We start from the raw sequence: 27239 nt of genomic DNA, 5'->3' as shown, positions 1-27239 counted from the left end.
TAATTTGACATGAAGGGGTTTTATTTTAATTGGAATCTTAGAACTTAAGTCAGGTGTTTGGAGGAAAATACATTGCAATCTTACAGAGAGGTGATGCAGCGATGGAATATTAACTTTCCAGATTATAGGTAACAAAAAGCCTTACGCTACCCTTCAAAAATTTGGGGTTGGTACGATTTTGTAATGTTTTTGAAAGAAGTCTCTTATGCTCATAAGGCTGCATTGATTTGATAAAAAACTGTAAAAACAGTAATATTGTGAAATATATTTTAAAAATGTTGTGATGGAAATGTGATGGAAAAGCCGACTTTTCAGCAGCCATTACTCCGGGCTTCAGTGTCACGTGATTCTTCAGAAATCATTCTAATATGCTGATTTGATGCTTAAGAAGCATTTCTATTATTATCAGTGTTGAATAGTTGTATAAAAGTGAATACAGACACTTTTGATCAATTTAATGCTAAATAAAAGTATTGAGGAAAAAAAAAAAAAAACTTCCTGACCCCAAACTTTTGAATGTTTTCACATGTTTAACAGTTAGACTAGTTCTCATTAAATCCTTAGAACATTTGAAGTGAAAACTAGGACAAGGTACAAGACTTGCACTGTACATCAAAACAAAATACGGTTGCCCATATACAGTACATCCAGAGTAAAATCATATAAAAAAATTATAAGGCCCATTTACAACATGCTTATTCAAAACATTAGCACCTTGAATACTGAGCAATTTATTCTGCTGTCATGCTTTCCAATGCAGACTAAATATACATATTATGTTACAATATAATATATTATTGCATGCTATTTTAAAGCCTTTTAAAGGCATGAAAATGTAGAGCTGCTCAAGGCGATGACTGCTTTTATTAGATCATATATAAATGTTATGGAGGACACGTAGGCAGAACACCCAATCAGGAGGCAGCTTGTGATACTCCAATTTATTACCGTCTAGCCTCAGGATCTTCATACGTGAATATGATGTGGGTCCTACTGTCCTGCAGAAACTGCTCACGTTGAACTCTGGATGACAGAACAGGAAAGTTATTCGGCCAGGCGGCCAGCTGACAGATGGAAAGTGCAGAACCTGGCTCAGACCTCAAATCATTGATTACTCAGTTTCCTAACTCAGCCCGTGCCTCTTTCTCTGGACCCCTTTTGTAAGCATCTAGATGGTCCTTGTTGGACAGTGCCTACTTTATTGTTGTAAGTGCCTACTAATTGATAATGTTCAATAGATTGATGCAAAAAAAATTATAACAAACGGATTAATGGTGTTGAATCGATTTATGATGCACAATATCATGCTGAAGTTGTATTGGATGTGCCCCGACCTACTCAGAGTATAAGAACTGCAGAGAGACAGTCGCTGAGTGTGACAATGTTGGTGCTGTTCGAGCTCGCCTGAAGAAGATATAAAAAATATAGAACGATGATAGCCTCTGACATTTGCGGGTGCTGATTTAGAGAGCTGAAAAAATATTTTTCTCCATCCAAACCGATGGTCAGAGAGTCCAATTTATTTCTGTTCATCACCACACACTACCCTAAACCTACCATTCAATTTCAATTTCAGTTTGTAAAGTTGGGACATCTCAGGTCATTATAGCCCGAATCCGTTTTTTTTTCTGCACCAATTTGGGAGGATTTCGGGCTAGTACTGGCTTTCTTCAAGGGAGTGTTGGCTTTCTTGGTCCATTTGGATGCTCGAAAGAGGACTGAGTCATGGAACACTCAGTTCCCTACTTTATCTAGCAGGCTGAGACTGTTAAGGTGTTTGTTTGGAAAAAAAAAAAAAAAAAAAGTACTGCGTTATGTCTTCCATTGTTTACTGTAGACAGAAATAGCAAGACAATGAGGTCAACATATTCAGCGAATAATGTGATGTGCCTTTTCAGAGAATTCGAAGCAGACATCAATCCTTCACTAGATCGCGCACCGCGGTCAAACCCTCGTAAACAGGAGCTGCTTCCCAAGACCGTATAAATAAGTTGCAGGTGCACTGGCCTTGGCATCTCTTCAATGATCATCCTGTTTTAGGCACCGATTGTGATGGTAGCATAATAGTTGTGTATCTAAGCTCAAGCTGCTAATACTAAGCTTGTAGTTCAGGAGTTTAGGGAGAATCCATGAACTGAAAGACCATGAGGTATCTCTGGTGGCATTGAGACTATTTTCAGAACAGAAAATCAATTTGCGTTTACAAAGCACTTAAGGTGTGTAACTATTTTTGTATTTGTTTTTCCACTCCTCTACCCAGCAATCCAGCAATAATAATATTATTATCATATTTTCTGGAAATCTATTCGAAAAACAGGCACAGGGTGTCTCCATCCTCAGACTGGAGCCTTTTGAATGGGGCTTGTCAATACATTTTATATAACATTCTTTCCAGTTGTTTTCTGAAGGTAGATCTGACAGGTTGACAGGCTGTTTGACCTTTTCCTACATTCCACTTCTAGGTTATACTATACCAAATCATCTTTTTTTTCATTTTGAATAGTAGCTTGTTAATCATTAGAATATTATACTTCAATTTGAGCTGGTAAACCACTATTAATATCACATTTAGTCAATACATTCTTGATTACATTCTTTCCATTTGTTTTCTAAAGGATAAATCTAACAGGTTGTTCAACCTTTTCCTAACCTCCACTTCTTTATAATATAACATTGACTATTTTATATGACTATAATGGTATGTTAATAATTGGAATATTATACTTCACTTTGAGCTGGTAAACCACTACTAACGACAAGAGATTTTGTTTGTATGGTTCAAAACAGTAAATTATGACCACTGCCTGAAAAAAAAAGAATGTCTGCTGAAGTTTTTATAGTTCACCAGTGGCACAGCTCTTGTAACTGAGCTCAGTGTGCTGCTGAGGAGGAGGGGGAGAGAACAGAGCGTGCTTTTAGCACATGTGGATTCCTTTTGGAGTATTCACAGATGTTCCCAAACCTTCCTTCTTTCTTTTCTCCCTCCTTCTCTTTCAGCTAACCTACTTTTTCTAGTCACCTAGTGTCTCTCCAGGATGTGTCTGTCTGCAAACACGTTGTGACAAACACATTAGAGATTGAGAAAGAGGGGGAAAAAACCAAGAGAGGAGGGAAAGTTTATTATTTGTCTTCTAAAATCCTGTCACATTTTCCGTCGTTTTCACATGGTCCGTCCGATTCTGAATGTTGATTCTCTTGTGCCAGGGATTATTTCATCGGGCCTGAGAACATAGCCTCATTCTGTAAGATGGTTGATCAGGACACAAACATTTGAGGTCCCAGTTCTCAGTCAAGCAGACAGATTTGTTTTTGGAATAATTTCTGCATTTGGTTGATATTTAGGACTGTAGCAGAGAAGCTGGGTCACTAAAATTTTCACTGCCCAATATTTTTATGTGTAGGCATCACAAGGCCCGGGACAGCGTTCTTAGCAGATTTGTGCACAATACAAAATTACAGTAGAATGCAATTCAAAGTTTGACAAAGCTTTGTATGAAAGTTTAGAAAAAAAAACAATAGGTTGTATTAACCTTTTAAAATCTGTTTGAAATACTTATTTATATTCAATAAATGTATAGACAAAGATAGAAGAACACTTACTTTCCAAGAATACCATTTACTGTTGAATTTCTTAGAATCCAGTAAGTTCCAAACTAGCTTTAATTATACTTCAAATTCCAAAATTCCGACGTTGCCAATTGAATTCAAATACACATTCCCAAGTGAAACTGAAATTGTACAGTTTGCCACACTGAAGTGATTTTGTGGATCAAAACCAATCCATTGTTTCCTGAAGTCTGTCAGCGCTCCTTTATTTCCACTATAAACATCTTGAAAATCTGCAGTAAGATTTAAGTGTCATGCTCTCTCTTCTGTAATTTATTGAATCTTTTTTTGACGTAACATCATCACTGAGACAATATCTTAAATATATACGGTTCTCTGTCCTATGTCTTGTCACAATTACGCTGTCGATCAACGTGGCATGAAACACTCTTTTGGGCTAAGAAGCTTCCTCTGTCACATTGAAATTCAGCAATGCTGATTTTTCTCAGTGCAGGGCTAAAGAATAAACCTCCGTGTTTTTGTTTGTGTAAAACAAGAGCCTTACATCAACTCACCTTGGATATGGTTAACCTCAAGGTAGAGGTATTGAAGGGTGGTGGGAACTGTTGGGATTTCTTTCAGCTGGTTATATGAAAGGTCCAGCTCTACCAGAGATGTGAAGTTAAAGGCGCCAGGGTCAAGCCCTTCATTCCTCAATTTGTTGTGTCCGAGCCGTAGGTAACGGAGTCCATTAAAACCATGAAGGCTGTTCTCGGTCAGGCCAGTCAGAGAGTTGTTGGAGAGGTAAAGCTGCTGGACAGATGGAGGCAGATGTTTAGGGAAAGTATCCAGGAGGTTGTGACTGAGATCCAAGAGGTTGAGGCCTCCAAGACCTGGAGAAGAACATGACAGATAGAGTTAATGCTGAGTGATTAACTTTAATACAATGTTTACTGATGATTTATGTAGGGATGCACAATATTTTAGTCTCATGTCAGTTATCAGATATTAGAGATTTTATTTATTAATTTTTTTTTTTTTTATCAGTATCTGTTGTTATTGGATATTTAATAATGTATTATTAATTATTATTTATTATTGTCATTTCCTCTGTTCTTACATTTAGATTACATTTGCCATCATCAAAAACTCATACTAATAATCTATTAACGCTGTTAAATATAATCTCAAAATGAATATCCATTTTTATACTGTACATTTATGATGTTGTGATGCTTATATTTACTTGTAGCATTTAGAACAGTTGATTTTAGTGTTTAATTAAAATTTAATTAAAATTAAAATTACAGTGATTATTATTTGTCTAGGATGTTATATGTTTGGCAATGGTTCTTTTAACCCTAAAAGATGGAGTGTGTAGCTTTTCATTTCTGAAACAACCATGTATTACGATGTATCATGGCCATATTCCAGGATGACAATGTCAAGATTCATCAGGCTCAAATTGTGAAAGAATTGTTGGGAGGGAGCATGAAGAATCATTTTCACACATGAATTGGCACTGACCTTAACCTCTGTGTAAGTTTTTGGGATGTGCCTGGAGGAGACTTTACAGAGTGCTCACCTCTTGCATTGTCAATACAAGATCTTGACCAAAAAATGATGCACCTCTCGATGGAAATAAATGTTGTGATGTTATATCCATCAAGAGGTGCATCAATTTTTGGTCAATATCTGGTATTGACAATGCAAGAGGTGAGCACTCTGTAAAGTCTACTCCAGCACATCCCAAAGACTTTCAATGAAATTAAGGTCTGGACTCAGAGGTGCCAATTCATGCATGAAAATGAATCTTCATACTCCCTTCCAACCATTTTTTCACAATTTGAGCTGGATGAATCTTGACATTGTCATCCTGGAATATGGCCATGATGTGTCTTCCAACATGGTTGTTTAAGAAATGAAAAGCTACACACTCCATCTTAAAAAAAGAACCATTAAAAGAACCGTTGCCAAACATCTAACATGCTATAAACATAACAATCAATGTAATAATGATCCATTCTTAGATTCTTAAGTATTTGCCTATTAAAATCCAAACAGCGACTTTTTTTTTGGCCGGGCAGTGTATATCGGTCATTTATCGGTTATCGGCCACAACATCTTATTGGTACCAACCAAACAGTGCATCTCTACATTTATCATTTGAAAGATGTGTTAAAAATATATATATAAAAAAAAAACAATAAATACCTTTAAAGTCGCTCTCTTCAATAATCTTCAGGCGGTTGCCTTGTAACAGAAGTACCGTTAAATTGCCCAGATTTTGGAAAGCACCTGCAGAAATCTTTTCGATGTGATTATATGCGAGTCGCAGTTGCTTGAGTCCGCTAGGCAGTCCGGCTGGCACCTTTTTCAGGTTATTATGGTTTATGAAAAGATATACCAAGTGGGTCAGACTGGAGAACAACACATTATCGAGTTGCTCACTCAGTATTTGATTGTGATCCAAGATCAACCAGCGCAAGTTGGTGGTATTGGCGAACGCTCCGGTTCCAAGGAAAGTAATATCATTCCCTTGGAGGAACAGGTACTGTGTGCGGGATGGAAGGCCAGAGGGAAGCTGGTTAAGGCTCCTGTGGTCACAATAAAGGGCTGTTGGCCACTGGATCGGGCAGTCACACTCCAAGGGACAACTTTGTGCATTCACAGCACGAAACCAGCCTGGATCCATTCGATCTTTCAAAGTCAACACACTCGGCTCTCCCAAAAAACGGTTGATCCAGAGTGGTACGCCTCCATAGTCAAAGTCCAACGTGAAGGCCCAAGTCGGCCCACACACAGAGAGTAACAAAAAAATTGACTTGATATCCATTTGGTCGCCTGCCTGGATGAAACACAAACAGCCTATAATAATTCGTAAAAGAGTTTATTATTCAAACTAAACAGGAAGCTTCTTTTCTTCTTGCAGCAATAAATAAAAGCTTTCACACATACAGTTTAGAGAAGGGTAGCTCTAGAAAATATCTTTTAGTGTAAGTTACAGCAGCAATTCCCAACAGAGCTTTTGCAATTTTTGCTTATCTAAAATAATAATGTGTTGAATATAACTTAATGTCTATATAATCTATTTCATTATCAGCTACAGTTAAACTACTTTCAAGAGCTTCAATGACCATGCAAGAGGCTAAACTGGTTAAAAATGCTACTTCCAAATGAATTTCTTCCATTCGCTTTCGTCACATTGCAAACACATGCATCATCTACATATGTGAGAGGAATGTGCATACCTTTCGCCTCTCTTCCCCGGCCAATTTTAGTTAGGAAAGCCTCTGAAAAGGTAGTTTTGTCGAGACTATCCCTGTAGATGTTTACGCTGGACACTGAATGGCAACCTGAAGAGTTTTAACTGGCTGCTGAAACATTCTTCACTCAGTGATGGCCTTTTCTTCCATGCAGCTTATTCTCACTCCTTTTTTTCCAACCTGTCTCGGAAGCCTATGGTTGGAGTCTAACCACTGCACAACACATGTTGCTAGTGTGCTGGCAGCATACAAAGGGCAATCTTTACAGACAATGCTGTTGTGATTTAAGATCTTTTGGACTTAATGCACATCACATAATGTGTGGATAGAAATCCTGTTGTTGATTTATTGTGACGTATTTCTTCAAAGCTTGATTATGTATAATGTACAACTGATGTTGAATCATATGTTAATGCTTATGCAAACCATATACTGTTACATAAACGGCCTCGGGCCGCTGACTGACTGTAATATCACGTCATTGAGCCAGTGAGAAAGAGCAGTATGTTTGAAGGCAGTATATTTTCTCTTTGCAGACATGCTCTGCACAGAAGTCAGCTCTGGAACATCTAGAACACAGAGAGCAATGGTTATAGCCAGACAGCTGGAGGGGGCCTGGGGAGCCAAACAGACCCTGTTCGTCTATGAGAGAGCAGGAGAGAAGAAAAGAGGGGGAGAAAGTGTGGTTTAGTTAAGATAGTTTTAGTCCAACACTTCAAAGCCCTTCCATAGGGATGAGACAATGTTTTGGTCTATGAACATCTGAAAAGTCAGAGTGCCCCCTAGCACTCAAATCAACCATAACAATCACAAAAGCAAGGTTCTGCATGACCTCCTGTCCTATGGAAATATTGTTGTGATTATATATAGTGGAAGATTTTTAGATTTTTATTATTTAAACTTAAGATTATCGTTAATTTATTATTGCTTTAAAGGGTTAGTTCACCCAAAAATGAAAATAATGTAATTTATTATAAAGCGACGAGAATATTTTTGGTGCACCAAAAAAACAAAATAACGACTTCTATAGTGATGGCCGATTTCAAAACACTGCTTCATGAAGCTTCGGAGCATTATGAATCATTGCGAATCAGCGGTTTGGAGCGCCAAAGTCACGTGATTTCAGCAGTTTGGCGGGTTGACACGCGATCCGAATCATGATTCGACACGCTGATTCAACACACTGATTTGACACGCTGATTCATATCGCTCCGAAGCTTCATGAAGCAGTGTTTTGAAATCGGCCATCACTACAGTTGCAAGAAAAAGTATGTGAACCACTTGCAGAATCTGTGAAAATGTGCAAAATTTTAACAAAATAAGAGAGATCATACAAAATGCATGTTATTTTTTATTTAGTACTGTCCTGAGTAAGACATTTTACATAAAAGATGTTTACATATAATCCATAAGACAAACAAATAGCTGAATTTATTAAAATGATCCATTTCAAAAGTTTGTGAACCATTGATTCCTAATACTGTGTGTGGTTACCTGGATGATCTACGACTGTTTTTTTTTGTTGTGTGATGGTTGTTCATGAGTCCCTCCAGGTCCCAAAAATTCTTCAGTTTTCCACCATCTTTTGCATATTTGAACCCTTTACAACAGTGACTGAATGATTTTGAGATCAATCTTTTCACATGGAGGACAACTGAGGGACTCAAACACAACTATTAAAAAAGGTTCAAACATTCACTGATGCTTCAGAAGGAAACACGATGCACTAAGAGTCGGGGGTAAAAACTTTTGAACAGGATGAAGAGGTCCAAATTTTTCTTATTTCGCTTGAATATCATTTTTTTTCATTTAGTACTGCCCTTCGGAAGCAACAGAAGATACTTGCATGTTTCCCGGAAGACAAATTAAATACAATTTACCTTGATCTTCAAATTCCAAATGTTTTCACCCCCCATCTATTAATGCATCATGTTTTTTTTCTGGAGCATCAGTGAATGTTTGAACCTTTTTTAAAAGTTGTGTTTGAGTCCCTCAGCTGTCCTCAGTGTGAAAAGATGGATCTCAAAATCATTCAGTCACTGCTGTAAAGGGTTCAAATATGCAAAAAATGCTTGAAATCTGAAGAATCTGCAGGACCTGGAGATTTTTTCTGAAGAACAGAGCTCAGTTTAACTGCTCAGAGCAAACAAGGGACTCATGAACAACCATCACAAAACAAAAAAACAGTCGTAGATCATCCAGGTAACCACACACAGTATTAAGACTCAAGGGTATGTAAACTTTTGAATGGGGTCATTTTCATAAATTCTGCTATTTTTTTTTGTCTTGTGGATTATATGTAAACATCTTCTATGTAAAATATCTTACTCAGGACAGTACTAAATAAAAAACATGCATTTTGTATTATCTCCCTTATTTTGTTAAAATTATTAACATTTTCACAGATTCTGCAAGTGGTTCACATACTTTTTCTTGCAACTGTATATAAGTCGTTATTTTGTTTTTTTGGCGCACCAAAAATATTCTCTTTGCTTTATAATATTAATATTGAACCACTGTACTCACATGAACTGATTTAAATATGTTTTTAGTACATTAATGGATCTTGAGAGAGGAAATGTCATTGCTGGCTATGCAGGCCTCACTGAGCCATCGGATTTCAACAAAAACATCTTAATTTGTGTTCTGAAGATGAACGAAGGTCTTACAGGTGTGGAACGGCATGAGGGTGAGTAAGAAATGGCATTATTTTCATTTTTGGGTGAACTAACCCTTTAAATTAAATGAATCCTTCCGTCCCACACACATATTATTATTATTATTGTTCGGTTTGGTACTACCTTCCCCCCCACATTTTTTAATACATTTTTAAAAGCTCTCTTTTCATTGAAAGAGCAAAAACATTTAAACATTAGTTTCATTTGTTCTGAAATTTCACAAAATGTTCATTCATTTAATATTTTAATTATATTATAATTATTATTATTTTGTATGGTTTTCAAATATAATTTTAATTGCAAACATTATCCCCCAAAATGTTAACATTTAATACATTTTTAAAAGCTCAATTTTTTATTGAAAGAGCAAAAATAAATCAAATGCTTAAAGCTGCAGTCTGTAACTTTTGGCACTCTAGCGGTTAATAAACAGAACTGCATGCGTCTTACGGAAGAACATTGTAGCCGGAGCTACTTCTCTCTGTTTATGTCTATGACGAGTCACGCAGGTACTGTGCTACTCTGCTGTGGTTCCACCAGACCGGTCTAAAATAGTCTGAATATAAACACTTATTATAAGTGTACCATAATGATTCAGGATAAGACAAAAATACGGTTTGGAAAATGGATTCATGTTGTACATTCTCATTATATAATTTTTGTATATTTTGAACACAAAAAAAGTTCCGGACAGCAGCTTTAATATAACAAATTTTACCTAAACTCACAATATTTTTGAAATTGTTAAAATATATTATGAAACATTTCACAGTATAGTCACTGAAAATGTCATACGGAGAACAGTAATAGTTTAGTTTATTTTGCAGTTTCACAAAATGTTTCTAAGCAAACTTGGCTGATCTGTTACAAGACTGAAAAGTTTATGTATAAATTGTAATCTCTCAAGGAAAATGGTTGAATTATTAGCCATAATTCGTATTTACATACTATTCGGTTTTATACTTTAAGTTTGTTTAGGACACCAAGAAGAACATGGCGTGTCACTTCAGGATTTGAGTCCTTTGAACTCTCTTTAAAGGCTAGACAGGTAGTTTTTGAAAAAACACTGACTTAACGTAAGTATTGCTCTGAGCCTGAGCTGGAGTGTTTTTGAAGGGGGCGTTTATGTTATTCTGTTCTTTGAAACACTGTAGTCTGCCCGTGGCTGCCAAATTTATTTTCCATTTAAACAGAAGGAAATGAAGAACCTTCCAGTGCTTTTTGGAAATGTACTTTGTAACCCAGCAGGCAGTGCAGCCTGACCACAAGAAGAAAAAAACATTCTTCGCATCCATGATACAGTGAAATAGTTTTGTTAACACATTTCTTATAATAGAGGGGTACACTTTATTAACATAACTACAGTGTTGGGAAAAAAGCAAAAACTTATTTCTAAATTTTGTAGGGTTAAATTAATCAATGTCTTGATCTCATTCAGTATATTTAGAGTATACATCCATAATTCCTTACGCTCATGTTCTCCATCATCTCTGGGACTTTCTCACCATTCTCCATGTTTTTTTCACAGGTTTAATTACAACGTCCAGTCAGCATAATTCTGTATATACTTACATTCAGTCAAAACACTACTTACATGTGTTCATGGCAGTTTGTGTTTGCATTTTCATAAGCATGCTCCAGTCGTGTGTGCTGTTTTTGTCTTGGCACGTTATGACTGAGGTCTTTGTAACTGTTTTGTGGTTAGCAGACTGCTGTGGCAAAGTCATGCCAAGCCAGGCAAGCTGGAGGAGATATTACAGAGCGGGTGAGACGATCAGTTCACAGGACAAGATATTTCTGTTGCTTTGCATTTCAGAGCTAATGCATTCAAGTGCAAATGCCTTACAAGTGATTTACAGGTTGAGTGTTGCCTGTGGTAAAGAAGCCTGTGTTTTTCATTTCTCTCAAGGCCTTGTTTCATGGATATATACTTCATATGTTACTTTGAAAGCTTTGATAAAGCCTGTTGATTAATTCCAGTCTATATGTATGGTTATGATCAGTTATTTCCTATTGAGATCATCTGCCTGTGAATATGACTCATGTCTTGGCTGCAGAATCACATGCTTTTCCCTAAACTGATGCCTAGAGGGAGCTATATCTCAAACTACACATCATCACTACACGAAGGTCATCAGAATGATTTTTTTTTCTTTAATTGTTAAAAAATAATAATAAAAGTAATAAATAATAAAATAAAATAAAATAAAAGAGTTCTGATAAAACAAAATCATTATAAGGGTTTGACCAATGCCAAAGTACACTTTAGGTTCACTAAAGTGTACTTTGGCTTGTAAATTTATTATCTGCTAAATTCTAGCTACTAGAATAATAGCAAATTCAGAGTAAAAATTATACGTCAGTATTTATTTATGTCAATATTTACGTGATGTAATTTAAATCACAATGAACAATTTTGCCCCAATAAAGTTTTTTTTTTTTTTTCCCAAAGGTAGTGTACTTTGGTAACCACAAAGACTGTGGGATGTGACATGTGAAGAAAACAAAGACAAATCACAGTAAATAGTGTTTGTGAGCAGAGTATTTTATGGAGTGCCATTACTATCCAGCTGTTTTTGTTTGTTTGTTGTTTGTTTTGTCAAATTATGCAGAAAATATTTTTAATCGCTTGTATTTAGGATACTTAAAATTCTAGCTATGAAATCAGCCTTAGCAAAAGATAGAGCCTTTTTATTTGTTAGATATTTTAAATGTAATTTCCAACACCTTCATTTCTGCTATAAAATGTTGTTTAACACAGTACATTATTTGAAATGTGGTGGAAGTGACAGAAAAAAATATGATTAAAAACAAAAATGGACTTTCAAATACTTCTATGTACTTCTATGGTCTAACATCTTTATGTTCCACAGGAGAAAGTCAGTCTTACAGTTTTGGAACTGTAATGGGTAAGTAAATGATGACATAATTTACATTTTTAAGCTTAGAGCTGTAGACATTAGAATAAGACATCTATACATCATATGGTCAAAATTCCAGCGGAATAACTTGCTCTACTTGATCACTAATATTTTAGGTAACACTTTAGTTTGGGGACCAATTCTCACTTTTAACTAGTTGCTTATTAGCATGCATATTACTATAGCATATTGACTGTTCATTAGTACTTATAAAGCACATATTAATGCCTTCTGCATGACCATATTATGCATCCCTTAATCCTATCCCATACCTAAACTTAAAGGATTAGTTCACTTTAAAATGAAAATTACCCCAAGCTTTACTCACCCTCAAGCCATCCTAGGTATATATGACTTTCTTCTTTCTGATGAACACAATCAGAGTTATATTAATAAATATGACGAATCCAAGCATTATAATGGCAATGAATGGGACCAACGAGTATGAAGCTCAAGAAAGTCCGTCCATCTTAAACGTACTCCACATGGCTCCAGGGTTAATAAGGGCCTTCTGAAGCGAAGCGATGCGTTTGTGTAAGAAACATATCCATATTTAACAAGTTATAAAGTAAAATGTCTAGCTTTTGCAAGACTGCCTTCCGTATTCAACTTATAAAGAAAATGTAACACCTCTCGCAGTTCAAAACGCTTACGCTACGTCCTACGCCTTCCGTATCCAACTTACAAAAAAAGCGTAACTGACGCGACGTCAGTTGCACTTTTTTTTTAATACGAAAGGCGGTCTGGCGGAAGCTATATATTACTTTATAACTTGTAAATAAGGATATTTTTTTTACACAAACACATCGCAGAAGGCCTTTATTAACCCCCCGAGTCGTGTGCAGTACGTTTATAATGGATGGTTGCACTTTCCTCAGCTTCATACTCGTTGGTCCCGTTCACTGCCATTATAAAGCTCATATGCGTCAGGATATTTATTAATATAACTCCGAATGTGTTCATCAGAAAGAAGAAAGTCATATACACATAGGATGGCTTGAGGGTGAGTAAAGCTTGGGGTAATTTTCATTTTAAAGTGAACTAATCCTTTAACCACTACAACTACTACATTACTAACTACTAATAAGCAGTAAATGAGGAGTTTATTGTGGCAAAAGTCATAGTTAATAGTGAATATGTGTTCCCCAAACTAAAGTGTGACCATAGTTTCAGTCTTCATTTACACACAGAGGTCATCACTCAAGATAATGTAAGAAAACACGTCTCAGAGTGATTCAGGTCACCTCTGTAGTCTGACCTCTGTGTGCTGAAACACAAATCACATATCAGCCTAAAGTTCAAAGAAGCTAAGTCACGGCTGGAGAGAGATCAGCATGAGCAGCGACAGGGATGGCAGGAATGTAAAGTGTTTCCTGATGCTAAGTTCACTACCCTCTGGGATCAGACCCTGTGCATTCTGGACCTGAGGGTTTTTAGAGACAGTCAGGCTATGTGCAGCTAAAGTGTGAAAAATATTTTACAGGGTTGATTTGATTGAATCATCTTTACATGCATCCAAATAATGTTCAGACTGAAGGGGTACTAGGGGGTGAGGAATCCCATTCTGCTTCCTTGTATATAACTTACTTGTGTATATATATAATTTTCCATCACAATTCATGCTAAAACTGGCTAGCTGAAGTTGTTTTATAGGTGATTAGCTTGCTGATCTAAACAGACCAAAGTTAAGCAATTTACAAAAGTAGACTGGCATATCCTTGTGAAAAAGAAGTACACTTTAGTATACTTTTAAAAAGAGTACTTATTAGACAAATAATACTTAAGTGCGAACTGAATGTAATGTTTTCTGTCACTTGCATGTTAATTGCAATTAAATGAATATGTATTTGTTTAAATTCAGATTAAATGCAATTAGTGTTTTTTGAGGGATATTTTTGACACACTTTAGAATGACTTCAGTACACAGAAAAATCCCCAGAGTTAAATCAACTCTGCTCAGAGAACATATAGTCCCTCTCTACATAGAGTTAAAATAACACTGAAGCAGAGTTAAATTTAATGAGATAATATGCTGTTTGTGGAGTTGTTTAATCTGATCTTGAGAGATTTAATGTCTTCTATCTTCAGTTGATTTCATCTAAGGCTGTGGCTAGAAGACATTTGTAGTTATTGTGTTTCTCTTCAGTGATTCTGCTTGTTAACAGCAGGTGTTCATCACTAATGCTCAATCATAGCTTAATCACTTAATTATCTCATTAACTTGAACTCTGTTTCAGTGTTACTTTAACACTATATAGAGAGGGACCATATGTAATCTGAGCAGAGTTGATTTAACTCTGGGGATTTTGCTGTGTACATTTTCTATACCCTTTAAAATATGGTAAAAGTCCACTGATGAATGAATTGGAAGCTAAAATATACTTTAATGTCATATCTATTCAAACTTCTATGTCATGTATACAAATATATTTAATGTAATGATGAATTTAGTAATAACCACTGGTTACACTTCATTTTAAGGTGCCCCTGTTACAGTATAATTATACAAATAAGTACTGAGTAATTTTAATTAACAACATGTATTTATTATATCATAAGGGTTAGGGTTTGGTTTAGTGTTAGTTGCTTGTAATTATGCATAATTTACTGTTTTTACTATAGTACATTTAGTACATGTAAGGTGTGTTACAGGGACACAGTAAAATAAATTGTTACCTAATCATTAATATCAACAAAAAAATTAAGTTACAACCACTTACTCCAATAACTTTAAAACAGCATTTGGAAGGTTGAAATTGATTTTGAAAATGTTTTGACTTATTGGTACATTAAACCAAACTAGCTATATGAGAACTAGCCAAAACATTAACAATTCCCACTATACCCTTCCACCCCTATGGTTTTTCATGTTCTCCTTCCCCTCAAACATTAAATGAAAATGGAGGCTCCCTCAAGACCTGTGATGGTATATTCAGGCCTGGAGCTGTCAGAACATGAAGCTTTCTGGCTTTGTGTCCTGCATTGAGTCCAAAGCACACCACCTCTAGCATGCCACAGATCTACTTACCAAAAACCAGCTGGCTGCAACCAGCCATCAAAGACCACAAGAAGAGAGGCCTCTCAGGAGATGGAGGACCTGACATTCCTCAGGATGAGTGCCTGGAGATATGAAACACACAAGAGATTGAATGGTAGATGAATGTTTAATATTGGCTGCAATGTTAGCATTGCCACTTATTGTCTGGTAAATGACTTGAATCAGTAAGTCTGCATCTGAGGAAAATGTGATGAATATGTGTCTTTTTTGAATCTGAAGCAAAAATGTATGTTTTGCCTCTCGGGCAGCTCAGAGGTAGGAAAAGTCTGTAGAGTTGTATACAGCTCCCTCATGCACTGTTGATAGTTTGGTCAGTCTCACCGTGAGGGCCGCATTCTCCTTAATGAGAAAAGCTTGATGTATGCAGAAGCAGATGTCCCTAACATGTTCCACAGCTGGGAGTGATCGAGACCAGCCACTCAACACTGGTGAAAAAAAAATGGACTTGGGATGGAGAAAGGCAAGTCTTCTGTAATTGGACAGGGTTTGAGAGGGGGCTTCGGAGGGTGGAGGCAAAAAACCTTGTAGGGGAGAAGGGGTATTTGCAATCTTTGCCAAAGTCACTCCATATTGCTACAGGGACTCACAGTGAGACAAAGAGAAGGCAGAGCCTTTGTTGATCAGGTAGGTGGGATGCTGTTTGCTACTGCCAACATGTTAGTGGAAGATTTATTTAGTTATTTCTTTTCTTGTCTTGTTTTGAACCTCTGCATCAATAGAGACTTGTTGAAATATTCCTCTTTGGATTTGGTACTGAGTGGAATAAGCTCACACTAGCTGAATACAGGTTGTGTTTTGCTGTTTGCTTCTGGAATATTTTCTTTGCAGGAATATGGTTAAATGTTTGTTGTTGTTCTTATGGTTTTCATTTTCCCCCTTCACTACTGACTACTTTCTTTTGACACCAACAGATGTGTTGCTGAGTGTATACATGAATTATGAACATTAAGTGCCTGGTTACATGTTCATTTTGTAGTATACCACTAGCCACTATTCTTCAGGTTTATCTTGCAGAAGGAACCATTTTTGTCTAATGTACAATAATTTCTTTATCTACATTTTCTTTTTTGACCTTATGACTTTTCTTGGCTGCAAAAGAGTTTTAAAGAAGCCTAATCTGATTTTCTGCTTTTATAGGGGTTTTGGTCATCTAGTTTTAGATGGATTTTCGGGACTTTTCAGCTAGACAATCTGGAAGGCAAGCTAGTCACCCTGCTGAAAAAAAAAAACTGCTTAAATTAGTCTAAGTTGGTCTTAGCTGGTTTAAACCGGTATTCAGCTGTTCATGGCCAAGCTGGTCTATTTGCTGGTTTAGCTGGTCAGACAATGCCTAAAACCTCCTTTAAAACTGGCCAGACTATATGCTGGAAGACCAGCTATAGCTTAGGCTGTTTTTTCAGCAGGGCACCCAGCTAAACCAGCTGACTATCAGCTTATCTGGGAGGCCAGCTGGAACAGCTTAAACCAGCTAAGACCAGCAATCCATCTGAGGTTGGTTTTACAGCAAGGTTGCCAGTAATTAAGTATATAATCATTTTAATTAATCCTAAAAATATTAAAATGTTCTTTTTCTCTGCAGCTGTCGAGTCACTTGTTTCTGTGACAATGCGGCTAGTCACTCTCTTGCTATTGGGACTCCTGAAGTTCACATTGGCTCAGGACAGCGATCCCTTCAGTGGCTTTCTTCTCTGCACAGCCATGGTTATGCCTCTCTGCAGGCCGACAACACCGGGGGAGAATGTCCCGAGGAGTGCGACTGTCCTCCAACCTTCCCAATCGCCATGTACTGTGACAACCGCAACATGAAACAAATGCCCTACATCCCATCCCGGATGAAGTATCTGTACCTACAACACAATCAGATCACCTCTGTCCCAGATAATGCTTTTGGAAATGCCACCAACCTTGTGTGGGTTATGTTACATGAGAACCACATTAACTCAGTGGGCAAGCAAGCGTTTGCTAAACTGGTGAACTTGCATCGCCTGTACCTGAACAGCAACAACCTAACCGAGGTGCCATCCAACTTACCTCGCTCACTACGTGACCTTCGTCTTAATCACAACAAAATTGGCAAGTTGCCCCCCAACACTTTTGAGGGCATGGAGAATTTGACCATACTTTTGCTCCATAACAATGGCCTCGAGGATATTGGTGGTGGCCTGAAAGGTCTGAAGTCGTTAACTCTGCTGGATGTGAGCAGTAATCAGCTCAAGAAGGTTCCAGATGGTCTTCCTGAGATGCTCCACCAGCTCTACCTAGAGTCCAACTCCATCGAACAAGTTCCAGCAAACTTCCTCAGCCAGTTCACCAACCTGCAGTATTTCCGTATTTCTCACAATGAGCTCACAAACAAAGGCATCCCCCAAAACACCTTTAACAACAGCGGTCTGGTGGAGCTGGATTTGTCCTTCAACAAGTTGGAGAGCATTCCGATTGTTAGTACCAGTCTGCAACATCTCTATCTTCAGGCGAATCAGATCAAAGGTGCAGCCCTTTTACATATATTTTTTTTAACGCTTGTAAACACTTTCATGAGATTTTTTGTTCATTTACTTGATAAGATGCACCTATTTCAACCTTATTTGTTAGAATTACTGTAGTTTTATTTTTTAATGAAGTATAATTAGATCATATTATTTGACTAACCTTTTGTCAGAACACAAGACCAAGAACTGAGGAAGACAGAAGGCTTAAATACACAGAGGATGATGATTAACAGAACAGGGAAGAGGTGAAGACTAAAGGTGATGATACACAGGGCAACTTTTTGAGCAATGTTGCCGGGCAGTTTTGCCGAGCGATGTTGCTTAGGCACTTTCCCATTGAAAATGGGCAACAAATTTCAATCTAAAGTATCCAGATAGAAATTTGTTGCCCATTCTCAATGGGAAAGTGCCTAAGCAACATCGTTCGGCAACATTGCCGAGCAACATTGCTCAAAAAGTTGCCCCGTGTATCATCACCTTAAGGGGCCGTTTACACAACACCATTTTCAACTAAAAACTGAAGAATTTTTATGCATTTTGGCCATTCATTTACACAACAACGGCATTTTGGGGGCCTGAAAATGCAAACATTTGAAAACGAAATTCAAATTATCGTATACCATTATCGTTTCCATGTACGGTACAAAAAACGTGAATTTGTGAAAACGGTGACGTCGTGCGCGTGCGTATTATGTCTTCAGTATGTAGGCCCGTAATGTTTCTTTACAAAGTGACATCGCCAACTACTGGCCTGGCATGCAGAATACCGCGTTTTTAATCATTTTAGCAGATCCGTGTGAATCGGGATCGTTGTGACAATGTTGTCGTCTATGCTTGAAAAACACAAAGAAAATACTTTTCTGTTTTTAGTACATCGTTGTTGTGTAAACATACCCTAATTAGAAACCATGACAACAGATTAATGACTAGAACTCAATGTGAAACAGTCTTAGCCATTTTCATCCAATGACAGAAATGTTGAAATTGTATATAAAACTTGAGTGTTTTCCATTCGTTTCAGAGTTTACATTGGGCAGTTTCTGCAGCGTGGTGGATGTTATGAACTTCTCCAAGCTGAGAGTCTTGAGGCTGGAAGGAAATGAGATCAGTGCTGGAGACATGCCCTCTGATGCTGCCCTGTGCCTTCGCCTGGCCTCTGATATCGCTGTGTAATGGCACTGACCAATCAGCAGGGGGCTCTTTTGTTTCCCCTCCAGCATTATTATCTCAAAGTGGCATAACATTGCATTGATGTACATTTTTATAGTAGGGAAATTTATAGTGCCTTGGGATTTTGTATGAGAGGAATCTAATTTCCTGTGGACTTTAGAGAGTAATACAAATACAGAAATGGGGGGAAAAAGGGAAATTGAGAGATTTAGATAGGAAACGGAGATCCTCTGTAAAGGTATGTGAAGCCACTCAAAAGCCACATAGCCATTCATGCTTTTCCGTGCTTTTACTTTATAATTATGTGCTTGTCTCTTGGTTATGACACTATTGGCAGCACTAAAATCAACTCTACAGTTTGATATTTTGTTTGATGCACATTTGATTTACTTTAGGTTTGTGCAACATGGATTCATGTCTCTTCAGGAAAGGAGTTTGAACAATGCTGTGAGTATTTATTCTACATGTGAGACAGAAGAATAGATCTGAGAACAGAAACATCTTACTTGACTACACCCATCTAACTTGTTCTATAATGTGTTATATGATATGATATCATCACAAGAAAAGGAAAGAAAAACCCTTTAAATCAGTAATCTCTCCCATATTCACATCTGAAAGAGGGGAAAGAAAAAACTTTGAATTGTTGTTTTAAGAGCAAATATATTGCATGTGAAATAATAATAAAAAAAAAGACTAAGTTTCTAGTGTTTAAACATGCTTGTAGACCTTTCACGTGGCTCAATAAAACATATTATGATGTTCTAAATGCTTTTATGTGAGTATAATATATATATATATGCAGACAAATCATATTTCATAGTTCTCTGTATCAACTTTCATATCTTTATATCTAAATTGGCCTAATATGGTCTGTCCAAACCTGAAGTTAATGTAAAACCATATTTCTGTTCAATAAATCATAGCACGCACATAGTCTCATGTTACCCTTAAGTCACCATTTAAAGGGTTAGTTCACCCAAAAATGAAAATTCTGTCAATAATTACTCACCCTCATGTCGTTCTACACCCGTAAGACCTTCGTTCATCTTCGGAACACAAATTAAGATATTTTTGATGAAATACGATGGCTCAGTGAGGCCTCTATGCCAGCAATGTCACTGAGCCTCTCAAGATCCAGAAAGGTACTAAAGACATATTTAAAACAGTTCATGTGACTACAGTGGTTCTACTTTAATATTATAAAGCAACAAGAATACTTTTTGTGCACCAAAAACAACAACAAAATAACGACTTTTCAACAATATCTAGTGACGGACAATTTTTTGTTGTTGTTGAAAAGTCGTTATTTTGGGGGGTGTTTTGAGCACACAAAAAGTATTCTCGTCTGGCAATACAGGCCTCACTGAGCCATCGGATTTCATCAAAAATATCTTAATTTGTGTTCCGAAGATCAATGAAGGTCTTACAGGTGTAGAACGACATGAGGGTGAATAATAAATGACATTATTTTCATTTTTGGGTGAACTAACCCTTTAAGTTCAACATTCTTTTGATAGATTTTTTTTCTTATTCATTTCTAATGATCAATTTATTGCTATTAATCTTAATTATATATTGACACATCTTTGAAATGTTGATGGAGTATTCCTGCACACAGAACATTTAGACAGATTTAAGCCCGAATCAAGGAAGTAACCTTCAAAGAAAACGGACAGTTAGGAGAATGTGGCTTTTTGTGCTTTATTGCCACGAATCAGTCACATATTAATGTAATTCAGTTTGCAAGTCATGTGTTAGTAGCCTGCAGGTCACTGGGATTTATTATCACATTACACAGATTTGAGAACGTTTTGGGCTTAATGACGTTGTTTTGTTTGAGTCATCATGTGTTTGAGTTTGTGACAATAGGGCAATGACATCATATTTTGACATTAGTAAGTGTGTAATAGGGAGTATGCTATCCTGCAACAGTTCAAATGTGTGACTGATGCTATTCATTTGTAATATTTCTACTTTCATGATTCCAAAACTCTGTACAAAAACAACCTGAATTTATCAAAGTCACTGTGTATTGGAAACCACCAGCAAGATGCTGTCTTACTTTGACAACCAGTGACTTGTTAGAGATAGTAATATCAAAAATTACAGCACATTTGTCAAATTAACTGATTTGTAATATATATATATATATATATATATATATATATATATATATAGGAATATACTGTGTATATATATATATATATACAGTCAAACCAAAATTTATTCAGACACCTTCAACATTTCACACATTATCACAGTTTATTCGCTCTAGTTTAGGTCAACCAGTTACCAAGCAATGCTTAATTTTGTTCAGTCTGTGGTGTAAAAAGGTCACATTAGTAATTAAAGAAAAAAACTTGGTCGGGTCAAAGTGTCTGAATAATTTTTGGTCCCAAATTTTTATCAATTTTACTGGTAGTTCACTGTATGAAGAATTTTTGGGTATAATATATCACAGTTTACTTTATTTTGCTATCCTCACTTACATAAATGAAATATAGTGTCCTGTACCCACTAGTAAAAAATATCAAAAATTATATCTGGTGTCTGAATAATTTTTGGGTTGACTGTATATACACAGATCAGGCATAACATTATGACCACCTTCCTAATATTTTGTTGGTCCCACTTTTGCTGCCAAAACAGCCCTGACCCGTCGAGGCATGGACTCCACTAGACCCCTGAAGGTCTGCTGTGGTATCTGGCACCAAGATGTTAGCAGCAGATCCTTTAAGTCCTGTAAGTTGCAAGGTGGGGCCTCCATGGATCGGACTTGTTTGTTCAGCACATCCTACAGATGCTCGATTGTATTGAAATCTGGGGAAATTGGAGGCCAAGTCAACACCTCAAACTCGTTGTTGTGCTCTTCAAACCATTCCTGAACCATTTTTGCTTTATGGCAGGACGCATTATCCTGCTGAAAGAGGCCACAGCCACCAGGGAATATCGTTTCCATGAAAGGGTGTACATGGTCTGCAACAATGCTTAGGTAGGTGGTTCGTGTCAAAGTAACATCCACATGGATGGCAGGACCCAAGGTTTCAATGCAGAACATTGCCCAAAGCATCACACTGCCTCCGCCGGCTTCCCTTCTTTCCATAGTTCATCCTGGTGCCATGTGTTCCCCAGGTAAGCGACACACACACACCCGGCCATCCACGTGATGTGAAAGAAAACGTGATTCATCAGACCAGGTCACCTTCTTCCATTGCTCCGTGGTCCAGTTCTGATGTTCACGTACCCACTGTTGGTGCATTTGGCGGTGGACAGGGGTCAGCATGGGCACCCTGACTGGTCTGTGGCTATGCAGCCCCATACGCAACAAACTGTGATGCACTGTGTGTTCTGACACCTTTCTATCAGAACCAGCATTAACTTCTTGAGCAATCTGAGCTACAGTAGCTCGTCTGTTGGATCGGACCACACGGGCCAGCCTTCGCTCCCCACATGCATCAATGAGCCTCGGCCGCCCATGACCCTGTCGCCGGTTCAACACTGTTCCTTCCTTGGACCACTTTTGATAGATACTGACCACTGCAGACCAGGAACACCCCACAAGAGCTGCAGTTTTGGAGATGCTCTGACCCAGTTGTCTAGCCATCACAATTTTTCTGCTTCTAACACATCAACTTTGAGGACAAAATGTTCACTTGCTGCCTAATATATATCTCACCTACTAACAGGTGTCGTGATGAAGACAGTGTTATTCACTTCACCTGTCAGTGGTCATAATGTTATGCCTGATTGGTATATATAGGCCGTTATTATTAAAGGTGCTCATTCCGGTGACATTATTGTAACTCTTAGACTATGATAACATGTTTCCTCTGAAACAGGCACAGTCTTTGAGGGGATTGTTTGTTTCTTTTACCTGTAATTACCTAAGCACTTTAATGATAGTCAAAACACCTCTGGGCAATAATATCAGGCTGCGGCAGACAGCACAGGGCCTATATCTCACAAATGGCTTGTGTGAATCGGCAAACCAAACTATAATCTGACGCTTAACACATTGACAGTGAGTTATAAGACTTAAATGCAGGTGGTGAGATGTTCAAACCTGTAGAAATGTTGAGGTTGTTGAGTTAATAAGTTGCCTGATTTTTTTCAGGGTTGTGCTCTCTTGTCAGGCTTGATACAAAGATCTTATATTTGCTCTCCATCCCTCAGTGTCCAGACAATGAGGGTCTGTGGAATGTCAATAATGGTTTTGGAATCTGCACTTTAACATGCTTTGGGAGACAAAAAAAACAGGGAAGTGGATTCATTTAATTCCTGGAATCTTTTCTTGTGCCGTGGTAAATATTTTATGATAAATTTCCTTATTATACATTTAAAGACTGGCACACAATGAAAACACAATAAAACTTTTACAGAGTTTGATTACTGTGTTTTTCTATGGAACTGATTGAAATACAGTCAAACCAAAAATTATTCAGACATTTTTTATATATTTTTACTAGTGGGTGCAGGACACTATAGTTCATTTATGTATGTGAGGATAGCAAAATAAAATAAACTGTGACATATTATACCCAAAAATTCTTCATACAGTGGACTACCAGTAAAATTGATCAAAATTTGTAACCAAAAATTATTCAGACACTTTGATCTGACCATGTTTTACTTGTGTTATCTGACATAATTAAGATTTTTTTCTGACACAGTTTAACTCTGAGATCTTGTCATATTTTATTACCATTTTTTTAAACTATAGTGAATAAACTGTATTAATGAATGAAATATGACAAAGGTGTCTGAATAAATTTTGGTTTGACTGTATATAATAACTATTGCTCTGTTATTAAGAAAGCCAGTTTTGCTTCCCTAAAAACATTCCCTGAATAGCTCAGCCTTGCCTAAATGTTTACTAATAAAATTTCATGGAAGTGATATTACCGAATAAATATAAATAAGTCATATGCATATCTGAACCTTGTTTTTTTCTTTTTCTTTGTTGAATCATGATGACTTTCATCCTGTTATGACAAGAGGATGGCTGTGAAGCCCCCTTTTTGAGGGAGTAAGTGTAGTTTATCAGGGGCCTTAGTTTACAGTGATTAGTAATTTAATCTGACACTTACTTGACCCTTGGGAATTTCTCAAATGACTGAATCCTACACTCTTAACCCGAATTAGTTGACTTTACTAGAAAATTGCATGGAAACCCGCTGCACTAATCCATTTTAGTTTTTACACAAGAGGAAACTAAACAGGTTAAGTTGTATGAACATAAAATCTTAAGTTGTGCAGTAGACAAATCAAGTTTATATTAGTAGTCTTTACTGAAATTCATTAGTTCACATTATTAATGTTTTTGAGCATACGTTTTATAAAATAACTAAGTTAAACAAATGATTTTAAGTAGAAATAAATGTTATATTTAAGCAATGTATTATAATTTAAAAAATGATACTTCAAATTGCTACAAAAAAATCTAAATTTAAGAAATTAAACAACATTTCAATGTTTTTTTTTATGAATTTTATTGTTTTTTTTTATTATTATTTAGTTTTTTTAAACACTTCAATGTACTCGTCAACCAAAAGGACAAGTAAAAAAATTTTGCATAAGCAAATCTTTTTGCTTAACAATTGTAAATTGTTTAGAGGAAAATGAACACAGTATTCAATATAGTATACAATATGCAGACAAGCATTAAACTGAATGAAAATTAAAGATTAAAGAAAAAGACCACACACGCACACTCCAACTGTTGACAACATAACTCGTATCAATAGAGCAACAATATGCCGTTTTAAACATACAGTACACTTTTAGCGCAGAACACTGGTAAACTTTAGAGCACTTATTGCAGTGACTGGACAATCTGAAAAAGAATCTGTTCAAAGATTCACATCACCCTTCTTGAGAACAAAAAACAGTCATGGAAACTTCTCACAATTCCTTTGTGAAAATCAAATTGTAAGCTGTTTTTTATTTTTTATTTTTGTAAGCTGGATTTTAGTTCACTGTGGCCCAACATGAGAAGAACTTGGGTGAACTGGAATGTGTTCTTCATTGATTTGGGTTAGTTGAGATACAGTGCATATGCAAGTCCAAAGAGAATGTACACAGCTTTTGGCAAGTCTTTAATACCTTCCATCACAACTTCTCCCTCAATGATGATCTTAATTGAAGCTGGATTGAGATGAAGGGAAGATGGGAGCACAGCACCTTCGTGCTCAACAAGGGGATCCCAAAGTCAAGGTGGCGAAATGAGTGATCATCATCGGAGTCCTAACAACAGAGCACATTCATGATATTTCTCATTACATAACCATCAATAATGTTAAACAATATAGTCTTGTAATGAGACAGACACATGAGGGAATGTGTGAAGTGGTTGCAGAACATGACTATAGATATATAGTAGCACAATATGAATATAGAAAGAGGTTAGAAAGACCTTTTTTCTACTAAGTTTCAGTGATTTAAAGGGTTAATTCACCCAAAAATAAAATTCCTGTCATTAATTACTCACCCTCATGTCGTTCCAAACCTGTAAGACCTTCGTTCATCTTTGGAACACAAATTAAGATATTTTTGATAAAATATGAGTGTTTCTGATCCACACATAGGCAGCGAAGTCATTGCAACGTTTGAGGTCCAGAAAGGCACTAAAGACATTGTTAAAATAGTCAACGTGACTGCAGTGGTTCAACCTTAATGTTATGAAGTGACGAGAATATTTTTTGTGGGCACAAACAAAACAAAAATAGCGACTTTATTCAACAATTTCTTCTCTTCTATGTCAGTCTCCTGCACAGTTGACATAGTGAACGCAGTGCTTCCAGGTTCTACATCGGAACGCTGACTCAGTATCGGCCGGCTCCTGTGTCAGCATCACACGCATGCATCGTGCTGATCATGTGTACAGCGTTTTTCAATACTGAGCCAGCGTTCTGACAAAAAAAAAAAAAAAAACTGAAGTGCTGCAATGCGTTTACTACATCAACAGCATAGGAAACTGACAGGGTAGAGAAGAAATTGTTGAATAAAGTCATTATTTTTGTTTTGTTTTTGCGCATAAAAAGTATTCTCGTCGCTTCATAACATTAAGGTTGAACCACTGTCACGTGGACTATTTTCACAATGTCTTTACTACCTTTCTGGACCTCAAAAGGTGCAATGTCATTGCTGCCAATGTGTGGTTCAGAAACCCACAGAATTCATCAAAAATATCTTAATTTGTGTTCCGAAGAGGAACAATGGTCTTATGGGTTTGGGGCGACATGAGGGTGAGTAATTAATGACAGAAATTTCATTTTTGGGTGAACTAACCCTCTATGCACACATTTTATCAAACACAAGGACTATCAATTAATAAAAGGATTATGTTGTCATGGTCCTTTGAGAAAATAAGTTACTTACAAACCATGCTTTGAAGAAGTTCGTGGGGTTGTCACCAAGGACAGTCTGGAGCCCTCTGAGCACCAGTGACTTAATATCGGTTGGCTCTTGAGTCTATTGGGTAGTAAAATAAAAACCCTGTTTTTTTGTGAAGGCTGTGTCAACAGCTGTCCAACATTCCCTTAATGTCTAAATATGACATTAAATAATAATAGAAAGATAAATAAGTAATAACACTCTTGAACATACCTGACCTTCCATAATAATACACCAAAGAGACATACGCTAGCGTTAGCCACAAGCGTACATTCACACATGCTGATATGAACAGACAGAAAAAAAACAACGAATGCAAAATGCAAACGTTATAACTAAACTGTGAACATACAGAAACACACTGGCTAACGTTATAAACTGTAACCTGACAGAAACAGCTAATTTAAATGTTAACGTTAGCTAATCTGTGAACCGACAGAAAAAAGAAAAAAAAAAGTCAACTGGCATATTAACACTACATTTTTAGCGTTCAACTAACATCGGCCCGGTTTTGGTATAATCACTTTTGTCAGAAAGATAAGATTTATGCACTCATCGTTTAAAGTTTCTTTCAAAAATCCATGTTTAGCGTGCAGCATCGGCCAGGACAAGCAGACTCTTCTAACAGCGCGCTCTGCTCACTGTCAGTCACCTGTTTCAATAGGCCCCGCCTTCCCTTACAAAAGCGTAACATTCCGAGTTATCACAGCTTAACA

The 27239-nt window shown here is 36.9% G+C and overlaps 2 protein-coding genes and 1 long non-coding RNA gene across 4 annotated transcripts; 1 reads left to right on the top strand and 2 right to left on the bottom strand.

The window, feature by feature from the left end:
* Window positions 1-11140, bottom strand: zgc:113307 (uncharacterized protein LOC553753 homolog). 2 transcript variants are annotated; one of them, XM_051911734.1, is made up of 5 exons: window positions 11085-11140; window positions 6798-7454; window positions 5761-6414; window positions 4122-4439; window positions 1-1023 (listed from the first exon to the last, which is right to left on the bottom strand). In XM_051911734.1, exons 3-5 carry the CDS (start codon window positions 6380-6382, stop codon window positions 872-874), a joined length of 1092 nt encoding a protein of 363 aa, XP_051767694.1. In that variant the 5' UTR covers window positions 6383-6414; window positions 6798-7454; window positions 11085-11140; the 3' UTR covers window positions 1-871. The 2 variants fall into 2 exon arrangements, with proteins under 2 accessions (XP_051767694.1, XP_051767693.1); XM_051911733.1 differs by having other exon boundaries at window positions 5761-6394; window positions 11085-11138.
* Window positions 11141-17051: 5911 nt separating this feature from the next.
* On the top strand, window positions 17052-19897 carry fmoda (fibromodulin a). The gene is given in 3 exon segments (XM_051911735.1): window positions 17052-17141; window positions 17144-17956; window positions 18980-19897. Coding segments are annotated over 3 exon segments (1032 nt in total). The 5' UTR covers window positions 17052-17074; the 3' UTR covers window positions 19132-19897.
* A 4704-nt stretch (window positions 19898-24601) lies between these two features.
* Window positions 24602-27188, bottom strand: LOC127522124 (uncharacterized). Its single transcript, XR_007932528.1, has 3 exons — window positions 26737-27188; window positions 26509-26601; window positions 24602-25374 (listed from the first exon to the last, which is right to left on the bottom strand). It is a non-coding gene; the product is annotated as an uncharacterized LOC127522124 (long non-coding RNA).
* Between the last annotated feature and the right edge of the window lie 51 nt (window positions 27189-27239).

Source organism: Ctenopharyngodon idella, chromosome 11, assembly GCF_019924925.1.
Source record: "Ctenopharyngodon idella isolate HZGC_01 chromosome 11, HZGC01, whole genome shotgun sequence".
NCBI lineage: Eukaryota > Metazoa > Chordata > Actinopteri > Cypriniformes > Xenocyprididae > Ctenopharyngodon > Ctenopharyngodon idella.
This window is presented reverse-complemented; position numbering and strand designations above follow the sequence as displayed.

Excerpts from the sequence above, each read along its gene's own strand:
- zgc:113307 (XM_051911734.1), bottom strand. The coding sequence starts at position 6,382 with ATGGATATCAAGTCAATTTTTTTGTTACTCTCTGTGTGTGGGCCGACT. Across the intron at positions 4,440-5,760 it reads TGAAGAGAGCGACTTTAAAG|GTCTTGGAGGCCTCAACCTC; the intron begins GTATTTATTGTT and ends GTTCTTCTCCAG. Across the intron at positions 1,024-4,121 it reads TGAGGTTAACCATATCCAAG|AGTTCAACGTGAGCAGTTTC; the intron begins GTGAGTTGATGT and ends TCTGTCATCCAG.